Source organism: Athene noctua, chromosome 1 (genome assembly GCF_965140245.1).
Source record: "Athene noctua chromosome 1, bAthNoc1.hap1.1, whole genome shotgun sequence".
Lineage (NCBI taxonomy): Eukaryota > Metazoa > Chordata > Aves > Strigiformes > Strigidae > Athene > Athene noctua.
This window is the reverse complement of record NC_134037.1, coordinates 137,912,826-137,923,397: the sequence shown is the minus strand read 5'-3', so window position 1 is coordinate 137,923,397 and position 10,572 is coordinate 137,912,826. Positions and strand designations below refer to the sequence as shown.

At 48.6% G+C, this 10,572-nt stretch overlaps 2 protein-coding genes across 2 annotated transcripts; one reads left to right on the top strand and one right to left on the bottom strand.

The window, feature by feature from the left end:
* Nucleotides 1-2,499, top strand: TAF13 (TATA-box binding protein associated factor 13). Its single transcript, XM_074928160.1, has 4 exons — nt 1-71; nt 242-320; nt 866-963; nt 1,855-2,499. Exons 1-4 carry the CDS (start codon nt 45-47, stop codon nt 2,023-2,025), a joined length of 375 nt encoding a protein of 124 aa, XP_074784261.1. The 5' UTR covers nt 1-44; the 3' UTR covers nt 2,026-2,499.
* A 1,390-nt stretch (nt 2,500-3,889) lies between these two features.
* RMP64 (ribonuclease MRP subunit p64) lies at nt 3,890-9,781 on the bottom strand. Its single transcript, XM_074897569.1, has 9 exons — nt 9,685-9,781; nt 9,418-9,572; nt 8,592-8,668; nt 8,364-8,495; nt 7,963-8,040; nt 6,693-7,042; nt 5,900-5,961; nt 5,234-5,391; nt 3,890-4,798 (listed from the first exon to the last, which is right to left on the bottom strand). Exons 1-9 carry the CDS (start codon nt 9,773-9,775, stop codon nt 4,411-4,413), a joined length of 1,491 nt encoding a protein of 496 aa, XP_074753670.1. The 5' UTR covers nt 9,776-9,781; the 3' UTR covers nt 3,890-4,410.
* Between the last annotated feature and the right edge of the window lie 791 nt (nt 9,782-10,572).

Genomic DNA, 10,572 nt, shown 5'->3' with positions numbered 1-10,572 from the left:
GCGCTCCCGCCCCTTCCGGAAGCGGCCGCCGGCGCCCCGCGGCCATGGCGGACGAGGAGGAGGATGCGCCGGTGAGTGGCGGTGGAGGGTCGGCAACGTCGGGAGGGTCCCTGCGGGCTTTATCCCACCCCACCCGCGGCCGAGCAGCCCTCGGTTGCCGCGGAGGGGCGGCAGGGGAACGGGGTCCCCTCCCGCCTTCCCAGGCGCTGACGGCGGCCTTTCCTCCGCTGTGCCCGTTTAGTTTGAAGAAGACGCGGAGGAAGCCGGCGGGGGCCTGGACGGCGGGCAGGGGAAGAGGAAGAGGCTGTTCTCCAAAGAACGTGAGTCGAGCCGGGGCAGAAAGCCCTGTCCAGCGCTGGCCGGGCACTCGCCGCTGGGCTCCGGCGGCCTTTAAGGCCGATGACCTTCCCCCAGACACAGCTGGAACGCTGAGGCGGCGGCTGTCGAGTTCCAAAACTCAGCTTTCCTTAGCAAAACAGATGCTCTCATTCTGTGCCGTGGCTGAAAGTGGAGAAAGCTGTCGTGTAGAGCCCCACTCCCCAGATTATTGCTAAAGCTTCCTCTGAACCTGGTTGTGCCAGAAGTCAGTTAGGCTGCCAGGCGATGTTCAGAACTCGGTAGGCTCAATGCGTATTTACGGAGTCTGGCATCAGACATGCTTTCCTGCATATGCAGCACTAGGCTTTAGTTGGCTTTTGTCTACCTGCTTATTTCGTGTATGTTTGCTTGAGGATTGTCCTGCCCAACAGACAGGAGGGCCATCCTGGTGCACAAAGATGTAGGCAGGTGAGCTCTAACTAGATGCCTGCAGCTGACAGCGCTGAGTAGATGAAAGAAGCCTCACACCGAGTGTTTCTTTCTGCAGTAAGATGCATGATGTATGGATTCGGGGATGACCAGAACCCTTACACAGAATCGGTGGACATTCTCGAGGACCTGGTAATAGAGTTTATCACAGAAATGGTAAGTCAGCTGTAGGCCGCATGGTCAAAAGATCCTCGTGAAGGCTTTAGTCTTCTGGAGGTTAATACCTCTGACTCAAACATTGCATTATCCCATGCCCAAAACTCTGATGCTAGTAGGAAAAAGCTAAACTTTGACTTTGTTTCTCCAAGATTAAGACAGAATTCATGCATATTGCTCCGTGTAGATTTAGAACAGTGTCTGAAGTCCTTAAACAGTAGTTAGATTAGCACTGTATGGGCGGAAATACACAGTTGACTTCAGGGTTCGCTGTGGCATCACTATATGTGCAGCTGACAAAAGACAAGGCTCAGTATCAACTTTTTCTGTTCTCCTGGTGTCTTTACATGGATGGGAATGTAGCTCTGTGCTACAAAACAAATGCAAGCTTCTACAGCCTGCAGCCATTGCTCTTTCACATATTTGGATACTGTTTGAAAGTTTGTTGTTGTTTTTTGAGAAAAGTTACTCCTACTGTTTGTGGATCCCCTTTTGAAAGGTTGGCTTTGCCTTCCCACATCAGAATGCACTAAACTGTCCTGTGATAGCTACCTCATGTTGCTTCCAAGTTCTGCCTGATGCTGTTCATCTCCAAGCACTCTTCAGGCTGGGTGTCCTGCATGTAACCTGGCTTTAGTTTTGATGCCATTACTGCTACATGTATGTAGTGGTATGTGCTGGGGGTAAGTGACAGGCAGCTGGGGACAGCAGAGCAACAATAAGTCCATGGTTTACTGGGAAGTTCTCTTGTGACTAAGGTGATGGTGCCCAGATCCTGCAGTTGTTTAGTCTTTGATTATAAAATGACAGGAAATAAAGTGGAATTGAGAGCTTTTAAAAAAAAAAAAAGGGCAAAGGAACACTGCTGACTTTCCTCTTTTCCTCTAACAGACACACAAGGCCATGTCAATTGGGCGGCAGGGTCGTGTACAGGTTGAGGACATTGTCTTTCTAATACGCAAGGACCCCCGGAAGTTTGCCAGAGTTAAAGACCTCCTAACCATGAATGAAGAACTGAAACGAGCCAGAAAGGCCTTTGATGAAGCAAACTATGGCTCTTGATTCTGTGCACAAGCTGCACTGGGGCATTACTTGGGCACCTGCTGCCTGGAAGGAAAGAACATCATGTGTGTTGTTTGGAGGGGTTTGCAGGGGTGTCTGACCTCGCTTCCAGCCTTTTCTGAGAAGTACTCAAATGGTCAAATGTTACCTGATTGTATGTGGTATACTTAGGTATTTTTATATTATTTTATTAAATAAGAGCTCTGAAGATTCTTGTAATGGCAGGAAGTCTGTCTGAAGTAGGACTGTGTTGAATCCAGATACCTAGAGGGCTAATGATGGGTGATTCTTTACACCTATTTCAGTTATCGTTGGGTATTCCCGTGACAGGAAACCTAGAGAATAGATGTGGGTTAACTGAACAGTCTTCAAGCCCAAGCTACTATGGTTGTTGTGCTCTTTGCTCTGTATATGCTCTTTGAATAAAACATTTGAAGTTTGTGCCCACTCCTCATAACTAAACTTACATTGATCAGTTCACACAAAGTGCATAATACAGGGGGTTTAGCACTTAATTGGCTAGGAAGGTTATTTTTTCCTCTATCCTCTATTGTTTTCTACCAATATTAAGCCTAAGAAATTGAAGTAAACCTATTCCAGATTTACTTGCACTTACAGCCTTTCCTCACCCCTGTGAGGAGGTGATCTGCCACAAAGCAGATTCCTGTTCTTCATTCTGAGACAACTCTTTCTTAGTATTTCCTGGTGATCCTGATCTTGGGACTTGGTTACAGGCAAGAGCCTGGCAGAAAGCACTAACCTCATTGCTTGTTCTAATGTTCTTTCATTAATACCTGTTGGAGTAGCTGTGCCTTACATTGCCGAGCAGGCAGAAATTGCACTTACATTAAAAAGGTTTCAGGACAGTGAGAGACGTGTTCACCAGTCAGGAATTAACTGTTGTAGGCCACGGCTGTGTTTTCCCGTTTTTGGAGCAGCTCAGAGGCAGCATGTTAACACCTCATTTTGGGACAAGGATAACGTGCTGAGCAGAGATCATACTGCAAATCGAGGCTGTCTGCCCCCTATACAAGCAGAAGGAAGGATAGAAGACTGCTTCCTTGGAAAAGTGGTGGCAGGTCTTTTGTCTGAGGTACTGGGTTTGTAATGGCCAGGTTTTGATAGCTGGGGGGGGGGCTACAGGGGTAGCTGCTTCTCTCTGAAGCTGCTAGAAGTTTCCCCCATGTCTGATGGACCCAATACCAGCTGGCTCCAAGATGGACCCGCTGCTGGCCAAGGCTGAGCCCATCAGCCATGGTGGTAGCACCTCTGGGATAATGTATTTAAAAAGCGGGAAAACCTGCTGTGCAACAGCAGCCAGAGAGAGGAGTGAGAATATGTGAGAGAACAACTCTGCAGACACCAAGGTCAGTGAAGAAGGAGGGCAAGAGGTGCTCCAGGTGCCTGAGCAGAGATTCCCGTGCAGCCCAGGGTGAGGCAGGCAGATGCACCTGAGGACACTGATCCTGGGGAAAAGCTCACACTGGAGCAGGCTCCTGGTAGGACCCTCGGAGAGAGGAGCCCACACTGGAGCAGGTTTTCTGGCTGGACTTGTGACCCCATGGGGAGCAGTTTGTGAAGAGGTGAAGCCTGTAGGAAGGACTCGTGGAAGAAGTTCATGGAGGACTGTCTCCTGTGGGAGAGACCCTACGCTGGAGCAGGGGGAGAGTGTGGGGAGTCCTCCCCTGAGGAGGAAGCAATGACAGAGACAACAGGTGATGAACTGACTACAAGCCTCATTCCCCATCCCCCTGTGCTGCTGGTAGGGAAGGAGGTAGAGAACCTGGGAGTAAAGTTAATCCCAGGAAGAAGGGAGAGGTGGGGGGAAGGTGTAAGATTTGGATGTATTTCTCATTACTATGATTTGATTGGTAATCAAGTAAACTACTTTTCCCAAGTTGAGTCTATTTTCCCATGACAGCAGTTGTTGAGTGATCTCCCTGTCCTTACCCTGACCCACAAGTCTTTTTTGATATTCTCTCTCCCCTGTCCAGTTGAGGGAGTGATAGAGCAGCTTTGGTGGACATCTGGCATCCAGCCACAGCAGCAGTGAGCAATCAGCTGCAGCCTTCCACCATGGGTGGTAACTATTTTTCACAGTAGCACTTGTGGGCAAGCAGTAGAGAGGAGACACTGAGTAATGGTAACTTAAAGTCACTGTTCCTGGACAAGGCTAAGTAAAAGAATGAAAACTATTCAGCTGTTTGGAACACCCTTCTGTGAAAAAAAACGCAAGCTGTTTTATAAAAGTATAATAAAATGGTTGGTACTTTATTAGCAGAATTCAGGGTGTGAGTTACCAAGACACCATTCAGGTTCTGAGGATTTTACTTTAAAAAAAAAAATTGGAATGACTTGACCCCTTTCCTCCTTACAAGTCCAGGGTCAGACACCCATTGCTGCAAAAATAGAATCAATATCCATCTTTTCAGTAGCTTCTTTCCATGCGGGGCCAGGGCTTCCTTCCAGCAGCAGCTGCTTTGGGGTCTCTGCTGTGCTTAGTATGACACAGCCTCTACCAGCACTGGCATGCCCTTCCCCACCTGGAGGCCCACCCTGGTGAGCTGGAAGGGCCAGCGATGTGCTGTTCCCACAGACCCCAAAAAGCTCCGAAGGTTTTTGCCAAAGAGCTCTCTTCAAACGCAGGGATGATTTGATCCTCCTTGGACAGAACCGTGCACTCAGGGACTGCTTTGGCCAGTATGTGTTTTGTGACCCATACAGGAGGTATTTACGGACAGATGTTTTGACACAGCACAGTTTTTTCTTCAAGCTTAAGGGAAGGAAGAGCACAAAACAGAACTTTATCAGCTGCTAAAGTGTGATTTCATTTGGGGTTTGGAGAGATTTGGTTATTAGCCTTCTCTACCATTTTCCTGTCATACCAAGGAGATGGAACAGCACCTCGTACAACAGTAGCCAGGGCACTCTGAAGAAAGACAACACCCCTTGCATCATATAATCATTACCATTAAACACGCCCATGATTTAAGTTGCATTTTCATCCTCCCTCTTAAATATTTGTGCATTTGTTAGCCTTTTATATCCCTTCACAAATGACTGAAGCTAAACTGAATCTTTATGTCAGAGCACCCAGTAACCTGAGTGATCCCATCTGAGTTTACAAAGAGTGGGTTAGACCCCTTGCTGTAGCAAAATACATAATATTAAAGTGTCAGATCCAGAAACTCCATACCCATGCAGTTACCTGCATCCTTGAGCCTCCACGTGGTGCAGCCGGTTGCTTTTCAACAACTTGTTACGCAGAAAATAAGCTTCCGATTTGAATTTGTTGCCTTTGCACCACAGAATGGCTTTTCTGAGTGCCTCTGAGAGTTCCCCAAACGATGCAGCTGTTTGGACCATCTGTACGAGAGATCCAGTATGTTTTGATTTTGCTATACGAGAGGAAAGCGATGCCAACTTTGCTTTAAAAGGTGTTGATGCAAGGCTTATACCCTGAAATAAAGAATAACAGAAGTAGTCTTTTATAAACATGACATGCCTGATCCTCTCTGCTGGAAAGGAGCAGAGAACTGAGGTTTTTGTCAGAATGTTCCTTGTTTCATAAGAAGAAAGTGGAAGAGCAGGAATAGAAAAAGAGGCACATAATTAGAATTTGTATTCCTGTTTTCTACTGACTTGGTCCTGTCTGCTACTCTCTGGTCATTTCACTTGACATGGCAAAAAATGCTCAAATTCCTCAGCAGAAATTAGTAGTGATTTTCAGCGCAAAGCTTCCACACTAACTTGGGTTGTTAGACAAGCAAAAATAAGGCAGGGAAAGGGGGACATTTTCAATCAGGGATACCATGTTTTCAGTGTTATGGTCTTTAAAGTTAAAAAAAAAAAATTAAAATGCTACCATACAAACCTCTTGTGCTGAAGGTCTGGATGGTCTAAGCAAGGTCTTCACATCAAGTCCCAGGTGCTTTCCTACAAAGAGAGAGGAGAGTTCCCATTATGAAGTAAAGACAGTTTTAAGTCTGCACAGAGACACCACACGCTTTGCCCTGCAAAGCTGTCAGATCTCTTGCTGTATCGCTAGGTTTACACCTGTACTCAATATTTCCAGGTAAACTCAAAGGGCACTACGCTCATGTCGCCTGGCAGCTGGCAAGGGATGAAGAGGATGCAGAGATTTGCAGATGGCTGCAAAGGGGAACTTAATGGGTAAAAGCTTCATGCAGACACCTGGATGCCTGCAGTCACTGGCCAGAGCCCTGACTGCAGGGGAAGACTTGGGGGAAGCCCAGGAGCAGCCAGTACAGGATACCTGCATCCTGTCCTTACAACTGTATCTACTCCCATATGGACTGCAGACAGTGCTCTTAGCTTCCCTCACTATCCCTGGGCTCCACCTGTACAGAAGCAGGAAAATATGGGTAACTATTTACAGGACCTGTATATTGCATTCATTAAACCTGCTCCTCTTTGGGCTGTATCACATTTAAAAAAAAAAACAAAAAACCACCTTGCTGACAGTATCCACAGTTTTATAAAGACAAGGGTACATGCAGCATTCTCCTCTTCCAAGGACAGGAGAGGGGAGTGTGTACTAGAACCATACCCTGTGGGGAGTACAAAGTGCTCGGCTCCGTTAGAAAGAAGTTGCAGCCAGTGTCTGAGATGTCAGAAACCAGTAGCACTGTGGCACAAGGCTTTACCTCTGCTGGCTCTGGCCACCAGAACTGGCTCTCCGATGTCCACGGGGCACAGGACACTATAGTTTTTCACAGCACTCATGCAGGTCGCAGTGTTTCTCTTTTTCCCAGCCTCTGACATGGCTGGGATGAGCTGCTTCAGCCATCTGGTAGATTTTTTTGTTGTACGCATTCTAGCCTTTTGCTTCTTCACCTCAGAAGAAATGTTAACTCCGAGAAAGTTGCTGATATCAGCAGGGAAGGTAAACCCCTTGATGTAAGGCATCTGTTGGGTCTCAGACACCAGACGAAGTGCTGTGGACAACGTGCTGTACAAGGACATGAGGTTCTGCAACACACACCGGTGCTGAATCCTGACAGGAGAAGACACAAAGGTATGGAGTCTCTAGCAAAACCCCGCGCTCACTGAACAGCCACCTTCAGCTCAAGTAGATGAGCTGATGGAAGAGATTCCCAGCTGCCCTTTCCCTATTCCCCTTCAACACAAGCTTATCTTCTTACACTCCATCATCATACTTTCCTTAATATTAGTCTGAGCTTTGAGGAACTGTTCAAGATCAGAATGTAGGAGCGACTCGACTAGTAAATCCCTGATCAGGACCCCCTCTGCTTTCTGCTTCCCTCAAGCTTTGCTGAGCACCACACCTTGGACCAGTCAGGTTCTCAGGTCACATCCAAACCATCTGGCATGAGGTCTTCCCCCCAAAACAACCTGTAACAGCTCAGGACAATGGTGCTAGCACTGCTGCTGTAAAATCACCTGCTCTACATTTACCGGGGAGACACATTTCTTGTGTTGAAGAACGTTTTACTGAGTTCTTTTACACAATGCTGTTCCTCCTTCAGCTATGGACAGCAGTTACTTTCTTGTACCAAGAAAGAACAGAACACTGATCTCCCTTGAAAACTCAGCAGTATTATAAAATTTTATCCCATCCTTTCCATTTCAGCATGCAGCAGGACTTGCTGCTCACTGCAGAGAGTACCAGATATTAGTGTTTGTGGCAGGTTGGCATTAACCCTGGTTTTATTATGCTACATGAAGTTTGCTGTGAACCAAGAACAAAGCCGCCTGTAACAGCATGGAATAAGTCTCTCTCCACTTATACAACTCTTCAGGTGATAGAATCAAGTCCAAAAGGATGCAGGGACACCCCCTCCTCCCAAATGAATAAAGCTCACTCAGCAGCAAAGCCTAATTACAAGCCCTTCTCCCTGACAGGCACGTCAAGCAGACAGACAACAAACAAGACAGAGTTTTGGATACACAAACCATAGCCTGCTCAACAACCCTGAAGCTACGGTGTTTAAAAGTATGAATTCTTCCGAGCAGAGATGCTTAACGGACAAGCTGAAGATTACACCAGTTAAGGATAAAAAATAAACAGCATATAATGAGACTTGCTGAATGTACCGACTAGAGGCAATTCACAAGGCAATATCCTGCATCATTTGTGAGATGAGTATCCAAACTTTGGGTTGCTCAAGGCTGGAATAGCAGCCAGCCAACAGCCTGAGGTTCCTACATAATAACTCGAAAATAAGATGTTTGGCTATCAAAGAAACTTCAAGTTGCACATTTGAGTCCATCAGCAATACAGGGCCTACCGCAGACCTAGTGCTAGTTTCATGAGGTGCTGCTGGTGAACTCTAAGAATGGTGAAAAAAGGATACAGAAAAGCTTTACAGCAACAGTCCAGCAGACGTAGTATGAGCTTGCAACCTCCCAATACCTTCAGAGCCACTGTTTCCAGCATAGGCTGGCTGGGAACAAAACACTCTGCATGGGTTTGGGATGTGTTTTTCCTGTGTTGATACAAGGATGAGGAGATGGTTATGATCTGGCATTCCCCCCTTCAGCTCTGCAGACTGAGTTAAAACACACAGGATCATGACACTTACCTGGGAATCAGTTCTGCCAGAGCTTCTATGCAGCCCACCAAGTTCATTTTCCACAGGCGCTTCAAGCACTGTTCTACCTAGAAAAAAAACCTCCTTTGGTATTTTGAGAGAAGGGAGTGCCTTGGGCTAAGAACTGTCACCGTATTGATACCTTCCCCTTATCAGTTTAAAAGCAAAAATTGCAGGTTTGTATGATGGAATGTTCTAGTATGTTTCTATATCTGCACTATGATGAAAATGATTCCTTTGTCATGCTACTATGAATATGGAATTAAGTGAAGGGCTGGAGCATGCCAGTGTTAATTAGTGCTTCTAATCAAGGTTTCCCCTGCTGTATTAGCTTTCAAGAACACAAATGCATAAGCAAATCAAGAAGGTAAGAAAAACTCCTGTTCTGTTTCAAAACTTCCTGAAAACTTGATTTGGAGATACTGACAGTCCCTTTACAAGAAATCTAGTAAGGAGTTCACTTTTTATCTTTTAACAGAAAGCGCCTACTAGAGTAGCCTAGGATTATTCTTCCCCCCCCCCCCCCCCTTACAATAAATTGAAAATTAAACGCCTGTATTACTCGTATCTTCAAATGTAAGTAATTGTACCTGCTTCAGGTCTCAGCGTAAGAAGCCAAGTATCAGTTCCACAGGGCTGGGACGTGGAAGCTGCACTGGCTGCACGGAGCCAGGACACACCCGGCACGAAACTGTGAGGAGACTCAAGGGCGACAACCCCCCACCCGCTCCGCATTCCTTTTTGCACGATGCTTCAGGCATCACCTGCGGCCCCAAAGGCCCTTCAGGGACCCGTGACGACGGGGGCCGCCGCTCACCTGCTGCAGGGCCATGTAGGGCCGGTGCCGGAGCAGCCTGCTGTGGTAAACGTAGAGCACGGCCCGCAGGACGCGTCCTTCGGCGGCCAGGCCCGTCCCCGACAGCCTCTTGCCGGCCATCTCGCACCGTCGCCGCAGCGCCGGCAGCCACCTCACTGCGGGCGGGAACCGGGCACCGCCTCAGTGCCCGCCTCAGTACCCCGCAGCCCCCGCCCGTCCCGACTGACCAAACACCTCCCAGACCCCCCCCGGGCCCCCGCCGGGGACCTGCCGGGTGTTCGGCCGCCACAGCCACCGTCGCGCCGCTCGCGGGCCACGGCACGTCCAGCCGGTTCCAGGCCGCCGCGGGCGCCGCCATCTTGCCCGGAGCGGGGCGGCGCCGCGCAGGGCAGCAGCGAGGCCGGGCGCGGGCGGGACCATGTCGGCGGGGCGGGAGGGGGAGGCGCGGCTGGGACCAAGTCACCCCCGGCAGTTTCACTCCTTCCCCGCACAGCGGACCCCGCGCATCCTGCAGCCGCGGGAGCGGAGCTCCGGGGCTCCCTCGGGCACCGGGGAGGGCCGAGCCCGGGAGCAGGGCCCGCAGGCCCGCGGCACTGCTGGCGGGACCGGGAAAGCGCCTCTCGGGGGCCCGGCCGGGCACCGCGGCCGGGCTGATGCCGGGGGCAGGGTAAAGGCCTCGGTGTCCCCAAAACGGGGTGGAAGAAATTAGGGGCACCGATTTGGTGCAGATAAGCGGACGCCCCTTTATGAACGGCCGCGTGCGCATGGGAGTCGTCCTGAAGGGAAGCTGCTACCAGTATACTTGAAAATGCTAATGGACAGGGACCTGTAAAATAAGACATTTAGTTCTAACGTTAGACATCACTTGTGTTTTACTAGCTTTTATTTTTTCCTGTATTTTTCCTGTATTTTTCCTGTATTTTACAATAACGTGTATAATTCATTTATACATTTCCCTAACTACCCTCTCGCGTCGTTACCCAGTTACACACTTATAAGATGTTTTAAAACCTTTAACTCCTTGCCTAGTAAAGGTAAGACAGACCCCGGACAGTCTGAAAAAACCCCTGAGTACATCCCTAATGGCAGGAACCTAAAGAAAACAAGGGCCTAAGAAGACACCGGTGTCGAGAGAAGTGACTGAAAGCCGATCTA